Raw genomic sequence first — 20,747 nt, 5'->3', positions numbered from 1 at the left:
TCTTTAGATCCCTTAAAACTACCACACAAGTCTAAAACCAACTGAACAAAATTTCACATCTTCCAGTTCCTTCTTCCCTATTTTACCCACCTTATGAAACCCAACTCGATGAAGCCCATGGTTTGCCTTTGCCTGGGCTGCACATTAAAGCTATGCGGGCTGGAGAAAAAAAACAAAAAAAAAACCCGAGCAGTTTGTCACTACAATTTCTCAGTCCTCATTTTCAAATGGGCACTCAGTAATGATGTCAACCCTACTACATTTCTGTAATAAGCTCCTTCTTCTATCCTCCTCATTCAATATTTTAGATTTTTCAAAACCGTCTAAATGCTAACTTCTCCTCTTCCAACTCAACCGATGGTCTTATGTATTAGATCTTCCTAGACACCCGAGAAGAAACAGAATCTATCCTATAGGATTTCTGTTACTATTACTAGCAAACATATATATTAATTGCACTTTTCTGAGCGATAGGGTTGTTATTAGGGGTTAAATGCTTTAATGTTTGCTAAAACATTTAAAATTCTTTTTGGTACATTATAAGCATTTGCCATCATTATTACCTTCATTTTTTACTTTTCTCTTTACTTTTCCTTGTTTTTACAAGGCTTTCCTTATCTTATAAAAAATAAAATCTTCAAAAGTCCTTTGGACCCCAACTCTTCCTGCCTTTTCAGAGATGTGACTGGTAGCTCTTCTCTCCCTCCCAATCATATTTTTACCTCTCTCCACAATCGTAGTTCACAAGCTGTGGCCCCAGGACCAGCATCAACAGCATCACCTGAGACCCTGTTATTAATGCAAATTCTCCAGCCCACCCACACGTGCTGAATCAGCAACTCTGGAGGCAGAGCTCAGCAATCCTTGTTTTAATAAGTCCTCCTCATCTGATACTGAAGCATGCCAAAGCTGGAGAACCATTGCCCAGATGGATTCTTCCCAGGATCATTCAGACTTGATCAACTCCCATTGTTAAACATAAACAGACTTAAGCCAATTATTAAAAATCTTCCCTTATCTAAATTCCTTTCCAACTATGGCCCCCTCTCTCCTCTTTCCAAACTTGCTTCTAGCAAGAAGTATTAATGGTTGTTGTCCCCGGTTCTTCACTTTATGGGGCTTCTGCACACTTGCCTTGCTAAGGACACCAACAACTTCCATATTTACCTTTCTAAAGAACACTTTGCAATCCTGGTCTGGACTGCTCAACAACATTCTACATAGTAGATTTCTCACCATTTCTTGAAGTATTTCTTTGCCTCAATGACTCTTCTGTTTACCTCCCAGTTCTCAGCCCCTTTATTCAGTGTCCTTTCCTTACTCCTTCTGAAATTCAACTCTACATTTTGGAGAACCTCTGGGTTTAGACCTGGAATCTTTCACTCTCTTTCTGTTTTTCTACAGTCCTGTTCCAGGAACCTCATCAATTCCCACAGCATCAAATACCAAAAAGATGGTACTGACTCCTCAGTCCACATCCCACCTGGATCTCCAAATGTGTGCATTCAACAGGCATTTGGAAAGATGGACATTCCTAACAGATGCCTCATAATCTCTGAAATGACCATATCCAAACCTGAACTCCTACTCTTCCTGCAAACCCAGTATCAATAAATGTCACCTCCAGACACCCAGTTAACCAAGCTTGAGAATTTTTCTCAACTTTTCATACTCTCTTCATGCCTCTTATCCATGTTTTTTGACTGATTTTCCAAACTATGTGTTAAATTCATCTATCTCTCCCCTTATCTACTGTCTAAGCCAAACCACTACAATCTCTTACCTGGACAACTGCAATCCTATTCTTTCCCACTAACCCCACCCACCGTAAGTCCATCCCACAAAGCAACCAGACATCATGTCCCTCTCCTCAGAATCCTTCAGTTGTTTTCCATTACTTCTCTCCAAATCTCATTTTGTCTCAGTCTCCTCATTTTCTGGGCTTCCAACTTTTGCTTTTATAATTAATACAATTTTTTTTAAGTCCATATGTAAATCTTTGAGGGAATTCCTGACAGTAATGGTAACATAGATATCTCAAAATGGAACAACTGGGTCAAAGGCTCTTAAGACATTATACATTCTTGCAAGTTGAAGTCAAGCAGACATTGGTACAAACTCGGCTACCTAACCTCCCTGAACTTTGGGGAAGTTATGTGTCCTTCTGGACCTTTCTTTAATGTCTTAACCTATGAAATGAGAGAATAATATTTACCTTGGAAGAATATTAAAAATATTAAGTATTATGATATTCTAGCTATAATGCTTTTTAGCTATGTAAACTTGTACAAATCAGTTAATACCTGTGTGCTTCTGATTCCCTATAAATCAATGGGAATGAAATAACTCCCTACTTTATAGAATAACTGTCAGGATCAAATGAATCTATATATATGTAAAGCACACAGAACAGTACTTCTTGACACATGGATTACACTGTATAAGTATTAGCTATCAGATATTTTTAAAGTGGGTAGCACAATGCTTAACATATAATAATTTCTTAACAAAGGATAGTTATTTGTATACTGCCAAATATATGCCAAAAAGGCTGTACAAAATATACTTACATGAGTAAGCACAATGCAAGAGTGTACATTTCATTTCATCCTAGTTGAACAAGTTTTTTTAGAGTTTAAAAAAAAACTTTGCAATTTTTCAAAATATATCAGAATATGGTTTTAATTTGGTTTATTCGATTACTAGAGACATTAAGTATTTTCAGTGTTTACTGGCCATTTGTACTTCTTTTATGACATTCCTAGAAAGTTTCATGGTCAATTTTTCTATTGGAAGACTCACATTTTCCTCTTGATTTAAAATATCTCTTTACATATGAAGAATATTATACTTATGTTTGCCTTATGTGTTGCAACCCTCATCATTGCTCATTTTTCTTTTATTTTTTATTTGCATTTTATTTAAAAAAATTTTCTATAGTTAATATAATATTTTTAAATTTTTTTGTTAATTTTCTGTGGGTAATTTGAAAAAAAATCCATACTCTCCTTTCAGGGTAGACTAATATTTGTTTATATTAAATATGCCATATTGATAATATATAACGCATATTTTCTGAATTAGTAATTCTAAATTTGAAGTAAAATCATATCAGAAACTGGGAACAGAGAGGTTTTACAAATTATACCAGCCTCTCCTAAGATTCTGAAGGATAGTCAGAGGAAAATAACCCCCTCAGACTGAAAACCAGTACAATATATTATTGGATCTTGCTATAGGGCATGTCAATCATGTGAACGGTGTACAGAGAAAATAAAATTAGAGAACCACTGACCAATTATTATTTATTTTTATATACTCATTCTGTAAAAAACTAAGAAAAAGTCTCAACTATCAATGCAATTTTGTTAATTTCTCTTCTGGAAACATGCTTTTTCTTTGTCTTTTCCTTTTTCTTACTACTTTACATTCATTATTTATATTTTAATGTTCAAAGTCACATTGTTTTAGTTATATCTCTATAAATAGAATCTAGTTTGATTTAGTTTTATATTTAACTTGAAATTGAATTGGGAGTTTAGCTCATTCACATTTATTTTTATAATTCATACAATTGCTCTTATTTCTGCCATCATATTTCATGCTTTCCAGTTTTGTTATTGTTTTTTAATACTTTTTAAAACAATTCTTTTATTTTTTGTTCTTTCCTGTGTGGACTATGAATTCTTTAACTCTTTTCTCTCAAAGGGTTCTAAGGGTATATCTGCTGTTCACAATTGTGAAGTAGACAGACAAGGATGTATGTAGGAAGTAATCTTAAAGATTATAGAGCATTTAACGGTAAAGAGAAAAGAATACCAGAAAGTGAGGTAGGGGTAAGGAAGTAGAGTCAGAGAGCTGGATTTGGTGGAGACACGAGGGGTGTGGAAATTGGATAGTGGCAGCTGTTTTGTCATTTGGTTGAGATAACAAGGTATTGAGAGAGGAATGTAAGTAAAGTAGATCATGACCAGTTTTGCGATTGATCTTAAATTAATCGCCCTTTAGCATTTCTGAAGTGACTTTGGTGAGATTGTAATGTTTACTTTTGGTTGTTAAAGTGGTATTTCTTTGGCTGAGACAATGCTGGTGCTGGATGCACAAGGTAATTTAGCTTTATTGGTTCACGTAAGATTCTTTACTGATTAAGTTATAGTAAAATGCGTTGGTGTCTTTTCATATATTTCTTTCTGTTATATAGCAAGCTCTTTTATTCTTCAGACATGGGTCCTTCTTTGGCTTGGGAAGTTTGCTGTTGTATATGTGATTATTACTTCTGGTAAGAAATAGCAGTTTTTAATCCTGTCTATTTCTGCTGCCCAGAACACAGCTTGTAAAGTCAGATCAATCTAGGGTCAAATTCCAGCTATGTCACTTGTTAGCTGTATGATCCCAGGCAGATTAAAAAACATATCCCTGTATCAGAGTTTCCTCACCTATAAACTTTTATGTTATGGAATTGTTGTGAAGATAAAAAAAAATGAATTGCCTCTATAGAATATTTTGCTCAGAAACAGGCACATAGTGAATGTTCAACAAATTAATCCTTATCTTTATACTCCTTGGTCTCTGAATTCTAGGTTATGACTTTGTAATTGTTTCCCTTTTCGTTTTCTGATTTTTCATTATTGATTCTGCTCTTTGAACCTTCTAAGGTGATTTTTAAATTTTTCTATCTCCATCTTTTCTATGATCTGCATTTGTTCTCCTCTCATCCAGCTCACCTGGATTTCTGCCTACCTCTCAGTTTTCTCAGTTTTCATCCCTGTCATTTACCACTGGCCTTCCATCTCTGCCTTCATGGACTCCAAGTTCTTTTAGATCTTATTAGTAGTATGAAACTGAAGAGTTAAAAATTTTATAGGTTTCCTGAATTCAGTCTTCCCCAGAGCATAATAGTCTATACTTGGAGTTCTATGCTGTCTTCTTCCTTTTGAGTCACAGATGTTCTTCCTGTTGGCTAAATGCACCCCCAACTCCCACATCCACAGCTAAATGTACCCCCAACTCCCACATCCACAGTTCACTGGCCCCATCCCTAAATTTAGCTTCAGACTGAGTGTTTGCTCAGGAAAATTAAATCATTTTCAAATCACCTTACTAGGGACTTAGTTTCTGTTAACAAAAACCTTCACTGGGATTATGCTAGGTCAACTGAGGTAAAATTGCAATAGCCTCATGGCAATATGTAAATCTCAACACCTTTCTCCCCAGTATTTGGTGAAGGAGGCTGAGAACCTGTAGGCATTCTGTACCCCGCTGGGGGTGGGGTTTGCCCTGGGCTCTCCTTCCAGTAGTCCATTTGTTTTTGCCTGGTGTCCTTCCAGGTATTTCTAAATAATTTTTCATTTCATTGGTATTCTTGTAAGACTGTGGTTCTCCACTGTGGGTGCACACTGAGCTACCTAGGAAGCTTTAAAAAAATACTGATGCCCAGGCTCCACCGCAAAGATTCTGATTTTTTGGTTGAGAATGCAGCCTGGGTATTGATATCTTTAATGTCTGCAGATAATTCTCTTGTACAGCTAGCATTGGGAAACACTGTGAAAGGCAGGAGTTTGACACCATGATCAAGTCTCAGTTTTATCCAGAAATGCTTATGGCAACTTTCACCTCCCAACTGAAACTTGAAAATGTAGGACAAAAAAAGATAAACGTCTATATAAAAATGATAAAATATTAAAATTAAGTATATAAAATTAGCAAAGGAAAATCATAGCACAACAAAAATTAAGTGCCTGAGTATTGGGAAGAGGTGGGAAATTATGGTCACACAAAATGCAGAAAGCAAAATGGGAAAAAATGAGTATTAACTAAGAGCACCAGAGGAATAGAATAGTGGGACAGAATATTTACCATTCATGAATTTGGCTACCAAAGGATTAAATGAGATAAATCCCAGTAGCAGTGAAGAGTCCAAGGGTTAACAGCCCTACTCAGGAGCAAATGGGCCCCTTTGGGCTACAGGGTCTGGATTCTGTGCCCTCTGAAGGCCAGGGTTCAGAGCAGGGAGTTCTTGAAAGTTCATTTCCTCAGCTGGAGCCTCAGGGTAGAAAGCCCTGCAGTTACCACTCCAGTGTATCTTTAGACTTGTTGCAAAGGGCTCCAATTAACTCTGGTAGCTTTTGCTGATTTTCCCTCCAGCCCTGTTAAGATGCGAAGTTGCTTCCCAGAGAGACAGTCCTGGCATTTCCCTTCAAACCAAGGGCTCCTCAGAAAATGACTTCACAATTTGATTTGAAATTATGTCAAGAATAAGTGGATTCAAGAATCTGCACATATACAATATTTTTTTTTCTTTTTTTCCCCTTAAGGTATTAAACATATAAACTTATCTGCATAATTAGTACAGCATTTGGCATAGTGCTAGGGCTATAACTGATACACAAAAAAATATTTTCTCAATTTCATTGTTGCATTGCACTGAGCTAAAGCCTAGGAGTTATATATTCCTTCTTCACAATAATAAATAATCATAATTAATGATATTTATTGTTCACTGTAGTTTAGCAGAAGAACTGATCATAATCTTTTAGATTACCCAAATAAATCTAAATTTATGTAGAAAAATAAATGAAAGACCTTTTAATTTATAATGCAACTAATATTACAGTTTTTGTCACTAAAATTGGTTCAGTCCTCATATACAATAGACTCTAATCTTCTACTTAAAGAAATTGGGTTGCATGCTGAAGATCTGCCTCGTGGTTTTCTTTCTCTTCTGTAGCCTGATAGTACTAATGGGTGATTCTCAACTCTATTGGTCATAAAGGGATTCCTGGATTGCTTATAAAATACAGATTCTTGGGTCTCCCACACAAGAGTCTGTATATTTGAGCTAAGGTTTGTAAATCTGCATTTGACTGAGTGTTCCAGGTGATTCTCTTGAAGAAGGTCCATGGATCACATATTAAAGAACACAGGACAAGGAGAATGGTCAGGTGAGAAGGTATCATTTTTCACCAGCTGGGCTTGAATTTATCCCTGTTTTGTTTTCTCCTGGGCCCTTGTTCCAACTGCACTAGCTTTGCAGGCAGAATAATGCTAAGGGCAAGTGGAGAAATAGAGGCAGTGTTAGTAGGGTCTCTGACCCTTAAGGGCAGTGCTTCTGAAAGTCACCCAAGGAAAATAAATGAGAATTACTAGAGATCTTGGTAAAATCCAGACTCTGATTCAGTTGATACGGAGATGGGTGTGAGATTCTGGGTTTCTAACAAGGCCAACCCTAGCACCCCCCACCCCATGTGTCCAGTAGAAAGTCAGGGAGCTCAATATTTATATAAGAAATAGGAAAACAAATAAACAACAAGTTCTAAATTTCAGGATGCCCACTGGATTTAGTGAAAAAAGATCCCAGTGCAGTTTAGCATGTGAAATATAATTGTAACCTTGTAGTAGAATCTCATCTGCATGTATTTAAGTTATAAACATTTAACTACATGTGAAAAAAAAAAAAACCTTTCAAAATAATGTCACAGGCAAAGGATGCTATCTAATCCTGAAATTGCCAATATCTGTTATCTGGGAAGAATGTACAAATAATTTTAGGATCCCAGTCATTGACAAAAAAGTAAAACTCATTGTTATTCTCATCTGAGAAATCTGCAGAGAAACGACTATAATAAAAACTTCAGGGGCGCCTGGGTGGCTCAGTTGGTTAAGCTTCTGTCTTCGGCTCAGGTCATAATCCCAGGGTCCTGGGATGGAGCCCAGGGGAGCCTGCTTCTCCCTCTGCCACTCCCCCTGCTTGTGCGCTCTCATGCGCTCTCTCTCTTTCTCTCTCTCTCTCTCTCTCTTCATTAAATAATTAAATAAAATAAAGTCTTATAAAACAAACTTCAATGTTTCTTTTTCTATTCAGTGGGGAATTCTTACTTCACAGTTGTTAAAACTGTCTATGGGTGCTCTTTGTGCAAGCATGTTATTTCTTCATTAGACAATAAGCTCCAGAAGTCAGGTATCATATTTTATGTTTATTTTAAGTCTTGTTCAGTACCTTGCTCAAGGTAGACGATCAATACACTTTTCTCAAGTGATGAAGAACTAGACAAATGAACAGATGCAGCTTTCTGCTATCACCTCTGTAGTTAATGAAATGTTAATATTGTTATATCCTGCTGAGTTGAGTATTGAACTAGTGGTTCTTACTGAAGTCTCATCAGTGCTATAGTTTTCTAATTTTAGGAAATAATATACAGAATTATCACAAGTTAAACATATATTTGTAACTTAATATACATATTCCCCATGGAAAAAAAATGTTGGTAGGGTAAACAGAATATAAAAATTAGTTCCCAAACTTATACCTCATACTGGAACTCAAGTGCTATAATTTGCAATTAAAAATAATGGAAACTTATATTGCTATAATGCTGATAATTACACAGAGCTGAAGATATTCATTTATTAGACACAAAAGCATTATCTACTCTGTTCCAAGCTAGTGCTAGATCCTAACTTTACAACCTGCTTTTATTGTGTTTCTTTCCTAATATATTTTTATTGTGGTAAAATACACATAACAAGCAATCTGCTTTTATACCATGAAGATATGGTCTCTAAAGTAGAATATTATATTTTTTAAAAATCAAAGTTTTACAGGGGAAAGACAATAGAGATGAGTTTTCATTTTTATTTAATTTCACTGAAAGGATCCAAATAACAATGACTTAGACAAGATTAAGTTTTTCTTTTTCCTGGTAATAGATGTTCACAGTTATCAATGTAGGGGTGGGATGTTCACAGTGCCAGGGACCAATACACGTCCATCTTTTTGCTATGCCATCCTAGGGAGGGGACTACTGCCTCATGGTCCAAGACGGCTGCATGAGCTTCAGCCATCCAGTCTGGTTTCCATGCACATTCACTTCAAAGACATACTTCAGAAGTCATTTCTCTACATACATATGTGTGTACTAGGTATAGTCATGTGACAATGAACTTGACTCTGAATTTAAAAAGTCTGTGAACTAAGTTCATCATCACATGGCTGTAGTTAGCTGCTGAGAAATGGTGTCCTTATTCAAAATGGCCACTTGTCCAGCTTTCGTTGTATTGTACTCTGAAAGAAAAGGAGTATCTATCCTAGGAGGGTCCTTCGTGGTCTCTGCCACAGCAAGCAAACTTCAGAAGTAAATTTTAAAAAATCATCTTGATAGTATTATTAAAAGATGAATTTTGAGGAAGTCTTTGCCATTTTTATGGTACCTCATAAATTACTATTCTACATTTGTAGTTTATTACGAACTATTTCTTTAAATGTAAAGCTTGGAAGAAATGGTCTGAAAAAATGCACAAGACAAAAATATGGCCTATGACATAAATAGTAAAAATAGAAATGATGTAATGTTCCTGCTTAGCTAATGTAGAAGAATTTCATTAGGTAATGCAGTGTTGATGAGTTAATAGCTTTGTCTCACTCTCCTGAATACATAATGTGCCTGAACTACTTGAATATTGTGAAATCCTCAGATAGACCTCTTTACAAGTTACTCATTTTCTTTTATGCAGTAGGACTCTGCAGTGCAGGGTGCGGATTTCTTTTTGGGAACATGTTGTACCGTGGTTAAAAATGATGGTGACATATAAATTTTGCTGCCTATTGATAATCAACTAGGCAGGTTTATAATACTATAGCAGTTGATAGAAATACTTTAAGGTTGCCAATCAGATTTGATAAAGGAAAAGAATAGTCGCCCCCAAATTTTCTGTTTTCTAACTTCTGGCCATTTATATGTGTATTGCATTTGGGACTAATCAAAAACTTTATATATGTGTGTGCGTATAAATATATATCCATGTCCAATGTTGTACTCAAAAGCACACGCATACACACATGCACTGATACAGGATTTCTTATGAATCAGTTTTTATAAGGGAATATTATAGACATACACACTTGCTCATTGTGGGGGATAAGTATGCTACTTTCTGTTTAAACACAGTAGGATTTAGTAATAAATTTGAATCTTTTAACAAATTTTAAGGTGTAATTTTAAATAATTTGCTATAAAAAGTATGCTATTCTTTGTAGTGACATTATTTCAACCCATCGTTTTTCTTCTTGTCGAATGAGGATTTAGGTTGAATAGCAAGAACGATAATTTTGGAGACAGAAGATGTAGGTTCTAATCTCAGCTCTGCTGTTGGACTTGAGTGATACCTTCTACACTCTGCCCTATAGCAGCCCCGCCTATACAAGGGATAATAGTATGGGAGGCCCTCTGCAGGGGACCTGGGACTCCCATCAGTAAGGGATGACTTTCATTTCTTTCTTTTCTTTTCCCACTGTCTCCTTGCCCCCCTCCCCACTTATTCGAGTCCAGTATTTTCTCAGAGTCCTAAAGATTCCAGTGTCGGCCCCTGAGGTTAGATGAAGAGTTAACATGAGTGGATGGCTTCAAACCTAATGTAGAATTAGAATGAAAATGACAGAAACTATAGTTCTTACCACGAAAGCATTGATTAAAAATTTGAAGTTAGATGTAAGCCTGCTGAGAGAATCTTAATTGGGTAACACTTTGAGGTCAATTAAAATCCCTGTTTAAACCATTCTCAAAGACTGGGATTAGACCCTATATTTTATAAAGAAAATAAAAGAATAAAAATTTTTTTCCTCTTTGTAAGCATCAAAATCTGTTTAGTTTTTTGATCCAAGGTATATGACTTTCTGTAATCCCAACTAGAAGTTTTAACCAAGATCAGAAAGACCCTTTGAAAAAAATTAAATGCAAAAAAATTAATTTTCGAGTTTTTAAAGGATAACCATAGGTTTAGGGTAAGGGTGTTTACTCTTCCACTTTTTGGTTAAAATGAAAATTGACTTTCATTTTCTAAATATTAGAGATCCTTAGTCTCATTTAAAATATTACCAAAAAACGCAACAACAACAAATTGCCACCTTCCTAGGCTATTAAGAACCAGAGGAGAAGCATCCTGGGTGTGTTTCCAGATCTCTGTTAGACCATTAAATTTTCATCCATATTTAACAAATGTCATTATTCAGTTTCATGGGGTCACTGTGTCAAAATGTCTGTGTTAGAACTTTAATTTATTTTCAGAGGTTCCTTTAAGTGGGCAGAAAGCATGGCATGTTGGATTGATTAACTCTCTTTAATCCATCCACTGGATTGGTTTGCAGCTCAAAACTTATTCTGGGATGTATACTTAAAACATTAGAATTTATCAGCACCGCAGCCGAATCTGACACCAGAAATGTCTCCCTCTCTTCTGCTTTCCTTCCTCTGGCTGGTTTTCTTTTAAAAGGTGGGTTCTTCCATTATGTCTCCAGGTAGCAGTAACAGCCCTGCCTGTGTGGTATCCCTTACCAGATGGCCCTCTTAATAAATGCCTTGCTCTTGCCCACCCTCACTTTCTTGATCCAAATGTGAAATGCCAGCAAATAAATAAGAGCATTGTACTCTGATGAGTTCTCTTGAGATGAAGAGACACCCTGGGGAGAAGCAGCTAGAAACAGCTTCTCTGTTTGCTGGACTGCTCCTAATTACTGGTTAGTAGGTAGAAGACACTGTTTAGATAATAGACAATTTAAAGAGAGAGAGAGGGAGGGAGAGAGGGAGAGAGGGAGGGAGACAGAGAGAGTCAGGGAAAGAGGGAGTGTGCATATTATTTCAAATGCCTTTGCTAACACGAAAATACTCTTGGATGGTTCGAGTCCATTTGAAATATTGTGCATGATCTTGTGAGGGGACCCCAGACTTTGGTCTCGGGGTACGCAGTTGCTGTGTGCAGATCTCACTGCCAGACTAAAAGTGCAACAGAAATGAGTGGGTAATGAGAGCAGAGCAGCCAGTTCTTTAATTGAATTAAAAGCTGGGTGACATCAATGCAGACACCTGTCCAATTACAGACAGGCCAAGGTGTTTACCATTGCTGTACAAGCGATTCGAAGATGACAGAAATCTTTCCGCCCACAGATTAACATAATGAAGGAGAACAGATTACAGTGGATGCCGGCCAAGCACCTAGGTTGGCAGCTGGGGGTGGGGTGGGGGAGGGAGGAGGAGTCTGCTCAAGTATGTAAATAGAAACGGGCTTCTTTTTTCTTCTCCGAAATGTGTTTGGCTTTAAAAAGGATGCCATTTTGCTCTGTGTCTCAGGCTCAGTTTCCGGGCAGAGCATTTATACTTGTCTGCATTTAGTCAGAAGAGTTAATCATAAAATTTCAAAATTTCACAGCTGGCTCTTCTGTTGTCTTCCTGCCTCTCAGCGCACAGAGTTCTATTAGAGGCTCAAAAGCTTGCACAGCTGGTGTCAGCTCCACAATGATTTTCTCTTAGGTAGTCGGGCTGCCTCCAATTACTAAGATTTCTCTTTGGCTCCTTTGAAACTTGAGGCTAGAGCAAAGGAAAGAAGGTGTTGGAAATCATCGTCATCGGTCAAAGGAAACAATGTCTGTTACTTTGCTGACTCCCTGGAGAGGGTAGAATGGGACTGGGGGGTCTCTTATAGTGAGGGAGACAGCAGAGTGGCACGAAGCAGATGGAAAAGTCTTCATTTTTTGGTCAGGCATCAAGTGCCAACTTTGGTAAACCGTTGTAAGAGCTGCTGGAGAACAGGACAAGTGAAGAAGGAAAAGGACATGTCCTTGCGTTCAAGGAGTTCCCTAGATCATTTTGAGGGACTTTTAAATTTCAGGGTTCTCCAGGACAAGGCTCTTGCCCTCTGCTAGGTGGAAATCCTCAGAGCACAGAGTTTGGAGCCATATACACCGGGACTCTGAAACGTCCTACTGCGATGTGCTTTATTCCTGGAAATGAGGTCCCCGTCCCTATTCTTTCAGCTTGGGCTTTCTGCATGCACCGAGGCCCACAGGACTGCAATTCAAAGGGAATATACTTACTTTACTTCAAACTCCCTTGGTGTGGCATGTCAGGATTTCTCAATGTTAAGCATTAATGCAAAATGCATTATCACTTAGCAGTGAGTGTTCTGCTGGTGCCAATGATTTTAATCTGGTTACCAACACTCCTGTGTTTCTTGGGATACTAACACTTTTAAGACATCAATAATGCTTACTTTATGCTTATTGAATGTTTTTTCAGCTCATCCTCTTCCATTATCAAAAGGGACTGGCAGGTTTCCTGACATGGTTGGGACCATTTTCTGATTTCACAGAGTTTTGTGGCTGAAAGGGAATTTGAGAGGTCATCTGGCTGGCCTAGAGGTAGGGACAGTCTTAAATTCAAAGGGAAAAAAAGGCTCCTCTGTGATGTCTCTCAAAGAAAGAGACTCATATCCCAGCCGATCTTAACATTTCTTATTGTCAGGAGATTCTTCTTTATTTTAAATACCCCAGGTGTCATAAAGGGAGATTACCCCACTTTCTCTTATTCAGTTTTCTATGGACGCAGAATATATGCAGTATTTTTCTGCTTAGGATTTCTTTGAAAATATGTCCCACTATATATTTTTCAGTATTCTTTTTAATATAATACTAAAATGTATACTTTCAAAGATTATCCTTTTTTTCCTCTTTGTCTTTAATTAAATCTAGATCTCCTTTCACATGGGACTAGGAAGTCTGGATCTTATAAATGCCCTTATCCATTTGTCATATATGCAAGGATTCTGATTTATGTATTAATCTATGTATTACTGTTATCATTAGGAGCCTTCAAGCTCTAATATTTTCTTAGATTAGAAACCTCATAGAGATCAGATGTATTTTATAGCACCTTTCCCAGAAACATGGAGAAGAAGAAATGATAAATACTTTTTGATGATGATATACTATCATAGTAGTACTACTTTTTTTTCCTGGAGACTGTATAATCTAAGTAAGACTCTGACACTTCAAATAAGGCCATTAGGTCAGTCACTCAATGATATCTATGGATATATCCAAGAAAGGCTATCTTAATTAGTACCGGAAAGAATATACTTACTCTCTTTCTTTGGTAACAGCAAAACTTCTTGTAACCATCAACTTTAATCCATCCTCATAAACTCTCCATACTGAGAAACAAGATGTAAACCATATGTCTCAGGCAATAGGATGACTTTGGTCTGAACTGAGGAAGATGACTTGGTTGACCAGCCCTCTCCCAACCACTCACTGTAACCTGACAAGAGGAGAGAAAATGCTGAATCTTGGGTGCCTGGGTGGCTCAGTTGGTTAAGCGTCTGCTTTCGGCTCACGTCATAATCCTGGGGTCCTGGGATGGAGCCCTGCTCAGCAGACTCACCCCTTCCCTGGTTCCTGCTTGGTCTCTCTCTCTCTCTCTCTCTCTCAAATAAATAAATAACTAAAATCTTAAAAAAAAAAAGAAAATGATGAATCTTTATATTACTCTTCTTATTGAAGTGGATAATACTAATCTATATTTAGGGAAAAATGATTCCAATGTTATGATAAACTTTTCTTTGAGACAAAACATTATGAGCAAGATCCCCACTAGAAATAGGAAAGATATACCACCTCGGCCTCAGAAAGTACAGCACATTTTTTTTTAAAGTGTGATTTACAAACCATCCAAAATTTCCACCTGGGATTTGAAGTTGGCAAGAACCAAAACATCAGCTTTCTTCCTTTTTCTCTTTTTTTCTATTTTGCCACTCTCATTTCTCAGTGTTTATTATTGTTTCACCTGAAATGGGAAATGGGAGCACTTTGATGAATGGCCTAAAAGATGATCTAGTTTCTCTCCAGCATCTTTCTTCAAGAATCTTAGGATTTTTCTATGAAATACAATTTGGTCAACTTCTCTATCAAAGCACAAAGCTGAAGAAAGCAAGTTTTGAGAGTATTTGCTGTTTTTTAAGGTTCTTAAGGTTTAAGGGGGAAAAACTTAGCAAAGGAATTTCATAATACACATATATATATATACAAAGTAATGCCTTTAGTGAAGGCAAGTAAGGTTAAACAAAATACTGAAGACCATTTAGTGAATGTGAATTCCATATCTGGTTTGACATGGTCCTTCTTAAAGTCTACATTAAAACCTTTCTTGCTAAGTTGATGTAACAGTCATAATTCTCCTATTGTACTTCCACCATGATTTGGAAAGAAATAAGGTCTCAGGATGAGGTATTTTGTAAGGCCAGTCTTCAAAACTATAAAATAATGGAACTACTTTTATAATGTTTCTCAACGATAATATTACCTGGTTGTATTATGCATCTGCCTACTAAAGATGTAAGAGCACCAACCTATATGTTATGTAACCATTGTGTCTTTTTGGACATGGTTTTCCTGTGCCCCAGCTAAATCATGACCGTCCCTAAGAGACAATGCTTTTTACATATGTCACATAGCTTAAGTGATGAACAAAGGAAGCTAATCTTATATCCCAAGATGTTTTTCTTGTTTGCTATAGGATTAAAAGTCTCACTCTCTAGGGGCTGTTTCATTTCTTGTTAGTATGGCATTATATTCATTCAGACATGCAGGTTGTCTTATTTTAGACTCTTTCAGTAGATTCAAACTTGGCAATAAGAAGACATGATAAATACCAAATATTTTCAAAGGATAAAATGGCTAGAACATATCACATAAGGTTACCTTAGTTTTGAGTCTGGACTTTTGGGATTATGGTGAAACGTTGAGAAATGGGAAAACGAAGTTTATGAAATAGTTGAGGCTGTCAAGTCTGGATCGGAGCATATTGAGAATGAAATGCTAGTGGGACATCCAGGTGGGATATACGACCTGCAGGTAGAGATGCAGAACCAGAGCTGGGGAGAGATGGGAAGCCTGTACATACAAATGGGAGATGGGGCTTGATGAGTTCACAAAATAAGTGTTTAGAAGAAGAAAGAAGCCTGAAGACCCTAACCTTGTAAAACAAAAGCTATTTAAAGGACTGTGGAGGGAAGATGAGCCAATCAGTTCAAAGAAAGAAAGGAGCTCTCAGGAGCTGAGGAAAACACCTTGGGAAATTCAGTGGCACAGAGGGAGCTGAGGGAGTCAAAGTCCAATAAGTAGAGGGAAGATAGGGATTTGAGGAAGGTTACTTGATCTGATATTTAGAGATTACTAGTGATCTTCAAAAGATAAAAATCAGGATTTAGTAGCACAGTGCGAGCAGGAAACTTGGTTGCAGTAGTAACGTGGACTGACACAGCCTCTGCTAGAGCTCTTTCCTTACACAGCTCTGTGTTGAGCACTTTATACTCCTAAACTCATTGAATCTTGATAGTAATGCTATGAGGTAGGTACTCTATTATCCCCAACTCACAGATGAGAACGGAGACCTCTCTTTCAAGACAGGTATTGTTATTACATGTTTACAGATAAGGAAACTGAGGCACAGAGATCTGAACAACTTGTCCAAGCCCATACCACAAATCAGTAGCAGAACTGGTGTTTGGACCCAGGAAATCATGCCCAAGTGTCTATTCTCTTGACCACTTCACCACTGCATGATGAGGATGCGTAGGTGGCAATGCACACTTTCTTTTAAGACATCTAGTGGAAGGAGAAATAACTTCTTAAAGTGAACTTGGACAGCAGGTCATGGTCTGGGAAGTTCAAGAAGAAATAACAGTCACCACGGCAGGAATGAAGGAGAGCAGAAAGTTAGGACATGAGGTGGATTCGAGATTAGAGGGAGCTGAATTTGGCATGAGGGAGTCATGCGAGTGTGTGTGTGTGTGTGTGTGTGTGTGTGTGTGTGTATTAGGTCACTGGCTCAATGTCTTCTTTGACCATGAGTTAAGATGATGGTGCCAAGTGCAGCAGAGATGGCTCAGGGGCCCAGGGCGATGCTTGGGGAGCTGTTGGAATGAAGACTCGCAGCCATTACTGGGGACTGACACGTGGGAGGTGCCCAAGTAGACAATGGCTCTGGTCTTTGCTTCATCCTGCTCTTTGCTTGTTTGATTTTTAAAAAATTTCTTTTAGGGGAGGAAATAGGAAAATACATATGTTAAATTTTATGTTTGAAGGATGCCCAAGCTGTTACCAATATTGGCACATTTAAATAATAATACATTCTCTAGGCTACTGAAGGTTTACAATATAAAGGGATACCATGACTGGGACCATTTTTTTTTTATAAGAGTGTTGACCAATCTATGTGGTTAGGATTAAAGGCAACTCTGAAAAACGTCAACAGAAAAAAACAATGGTGAGCAAATACACAAATTATATTTTTGATACTTCTGTAATTCCCAGGATTAAGTAAATAAAGAGCTTCTGCCTTGATTATGAACATTTAGTAAACAAAATGTGCTTTCATTTCTACAGGTACTCTTAATTGCTGAACAAATCTTATATATTCACCACCAAGCCAGGTTAATTCAACACTTCCATGTGCACCACTTCTGTTTAAGACAGGTGTCTTAATTAAATAAACTAATAATTTTGCAAGGAGAAGCACAAAAGCATAATTATCTAATTTGCTAATTGTTCAACTATGTTGATTTGCATATTTGTTAGTTGTAACATGAACAAGTAGTTTGTATATGTGTATCCTACCGTTAAAGTAATGAAACCACTCTTGGGATTAGCATTTCCTAAAGTGTGTTAATAGATGCTATGTAAAAAGGACTCTCGTTGAATAAGGCTGAAAAATGCTAGATTAGAGAAAATGGAATAGTTTTATTCTGCAGGAGGTCTAGAATCCTAGAATGGGATAATATGCATCTTAACTATCAGATACACAGTGCTCTGCTTTACAAACTATGTATGGAAACCCATTTTTACAGGTGAACGTCTCAGGGCACTAATGTTCTGAGGAGCACATTTGGGAAAATGCTCTTTTAAGCTGTTTTAACAATAAGTTGGTCTCACAATTTTTTTTACTAGTCACTCCATTCTGTAATCAGCAGAGGGGCAGGCAAATGAATTAAAGAGGCATATTTTTTTGTGTCTGTGTCTCTACATCTCTCTCTCTCTCTCTCTCTCTCTCTCACACACACACACACACACACACACACACACACACTGCTCTTTATAGCTACTTACAGTAAACATGCAAACCTCCTTTTTTCCCCTTTTATTATAGGCATATTGACAGGCTTGCTACCCTTCAAAAACTATGCGGTAACCCTAACTGCTTGCACTTTGGCTGGCTGTACCGAGAGCTCACAGGCATTGAACATCTCTACTCCACAAGAAGGTAAAGTAATTTCAAAGGTCTTGACTTCCACATTTCAGTTATGAATAATAAAATAGGAGAAGAGCTAAATGCTGCAAGGCCATTTGCTGGAAAACCCCAACCTAATTTGATGACAAAGTGCATTGCCAGGCCATAATTGCTCCATTTTTTGGGGGGGTGCGAAAATGAATCAAACTCCATACCCTTTAATGACATGCATCTTTAATAGCTGTAATGCAGATTAATGGGCTTTTTAATTGCTGTTACATTGTTCATGCAAGAGCCTTGTCATTAATATGAAGCATCTGAAAGATTAATGAAAGCTTCCTCATTTTACTATGGCTCAGAAGTAAATCTAGAGACAGTCTGACTAAAAAGAATTGATTGTACGGCACAGTATGAAATTGAGAATCAAACGGTTGATTTCCATGGTCTCTTTGAACTGCTAAACACCAGCACAGGCAACAATTATTTCAGTATGATGGAGCCTCCAAATGTCGGTTGAGGCATTATTAATCACTGCTCGGTTCCTTCTGACTGAAGTCTCATTTTTGTTGTACTTGGAACTTACAAACTGTTGGCATAAATTAATGTTTCAGAAAGCATACGTTTAGAAGGCAGTGAGAAAGAGAAAATATTTTAGCACTCCAAAGTGAAAGCTTTGCTCAAGCATCAGAACACATCACTTCAAGAAATAACAGCCCTCCAAACATTTGAAGCATTGTTACTTCATATTTCTCTCTCCTGGATGAGAGGAATTACACATTTCTTCTGTCTAGTTGTCAAGTTATTTAGGAAATTGAAAAGCTTGATCCTCGGGGGAAGAGTCAGCCAGTCTCTCTCCCTCAGCATCTGTCCATCTCCTTCCTGGCTCCCTCTTTTTCCCTTCCCTCCTGCAAATCCTTTAGCAAGTACACCTCACGCAGAAGACATGAAAGAGAAAGACAATGGCCCATGTAATGAAACAGGATAGAGGGGTCTGTGAAATCCTTCATGTGACCTTGCCCCAACAAGAGCCTCCTCACCTGGGCTACGCCATCAGTGACCCCGTCATCCATGTTTTCTCAGGGTTCTCTCAGTCTAGCCTGTGGAGAAAAGCACTGTTTCTCTTACTGTGGCATTGCTTCTGCTGGGCCACGTGATCCACGTGTTGGTCCTCTCCTTTTACAAATGCTTCCACCAGCCTCAGTATGGGACAAGCGCCCTTATATTCTCAATACCCCCTACCCCCTCTGTCCAGGTTTTGCCTGGAACCCTTCAAACCTACTTTCGCAGCTGTATCCCAGAGGGATTCCTACTGGTCCAGTTCACCATTCCCTCTTCATTATTTAAGGAATTCCCAACTTCTAGCTTTTTCTTAAAGTTACTGCCAATGTACCAAACCATAGATGTTTTTAGGGTCAATATTTTAAAACTTTTAGTTCCTGTGATTCCGATTTATTCACCATTACAGAAAATGAACAGAACCTTATTTGAAAAAAAAAAAACAAAAACTTACACACAATGTTGTTTTCATATATAATTAATTCAATTGATTCTCTACTTGCTGGTTATTTCTACAGAAACACATAGGGTTTTTTGTATCTATTATGAACCACCCTCACCAGCATTGTCCACCTTAGATCAAAAGCTCCTCAAGGGTAGGAACTCCATCTGTTCGATTTGCTTTAACAGGCGCAGCCCCAAGTAGAGAGTATGGGTTAATAATACTTCAAGGAGTATTGATGAAGTAATGCAAGCATCAGTCAAGTGAACTAGTGTAATACTCCCCATCCATCATTAAGGCAAATTCTCATAAATTCAGGACAATTATTTAGTACTGTTCCTAAAGCAATTATTGACAAGCTGCCCACGAATCAGGAATATTTCTCTGCATCGGATTTCAGGTTTATTTCATGATTTATTGGTTTAGGTCTGAAAAGTTTGAATTAGAAAAGTAAACTAAAATTAGACTCCATAAATCTTTTTTTTTTTTTTTTTCCACAGCCCCACAGGAAGTTCAGCCACCAGTAGCCAAATCTCTTCCCAATTCTTTGTTACTGTCCTGGAATCCACCCAAAAAAGCAAATGGTATTATAACTCAGTACTCTTTATATATGGATGGGATGCTTATCTATTCGGGCAGTGGAAAGAACTACACAGCCACAGGTAAGACTTCTATAGGTATCGGTAAATAGTTCTAGTCTGTGTTAGACTATGTATATTTCAGATATCTGTAGTCTGTAATTGTCTGAAAATGTGGTCTTTAAAATTGGGGTACTTACTGTGTCTCCTCTTATTTGGTCCCCTTGCGTGGTCCCTAGTCACACTCACCATGCCCGGTTGAGTCAATGTCATTTCAAACAAATTCCACTGTCACACAAGTTAACTACTTTAACATCCTCATGAATGCAGGATAATATTAAGACTCAGATGTGTGACTCAGTGTCGTCTGAATTTTGGGTCATTTGAGAAGAAACAGTATATATGCCGAAATCGTATTGTAACGTGTGACGACACTTGAGTAAAATAAGGTAAATTGCTGAAAACCTTGTAAAACCCAAGAAGCCTATATTATGTCTTATTGCCTAGTATCTGAATCACGCTTCTATTTGTGTAGTAATTTTAGTGGTTATATATTGTATAGTATTTTATATACTATATGTGACTATCTGGCAAGACATCATGAGTCAAATATTGACTGAT

General features: G+C 37.5%; 1 protein-coding gene across 1 annotated transcript in view; it reads left to right on the top strand.

Moving 5' to 3' along the window:
- USH2A (usherin) overlaps positions 1 to 20,747 on the top strand; it is a 687,474-nt gene that overhangs the window by 288,322 nt on the left and 378,405 nt on the right. Inside the window, exons 30-31 of the mRNA XM_078078672.1 lie at positions 17,970 to 18,083; positions 20,049 to 20,210. Of these exons, the coding sequence (XP_077934798.1) occupies positions 17,970 to 18,083; positions 20,049 to 20,210 (276 nt within the window). The remainder of the gene's footprint in view (positions 1 to 17,969; positions 18,084 to 20,048; positions 20,211 to 20,747) is intronic.

This window comes from Halichoerus grypus, chromosome 7 (genome assembly GCF_964656455.1).
Source record: "Halichoerus grypus chromosome 7, mHalGry1.hap1.1, whole genome shotgun sequence".
NCBI classification, from domain to species: Eukaryota; Metazoa; Chordata; class Mammalia; order Carnivora; family Phocidae; genus Halichoerus; species Halichoerus grypus.
This window is presented reverse-complemented; position numbering and strand designations above follow the sequence as displayed.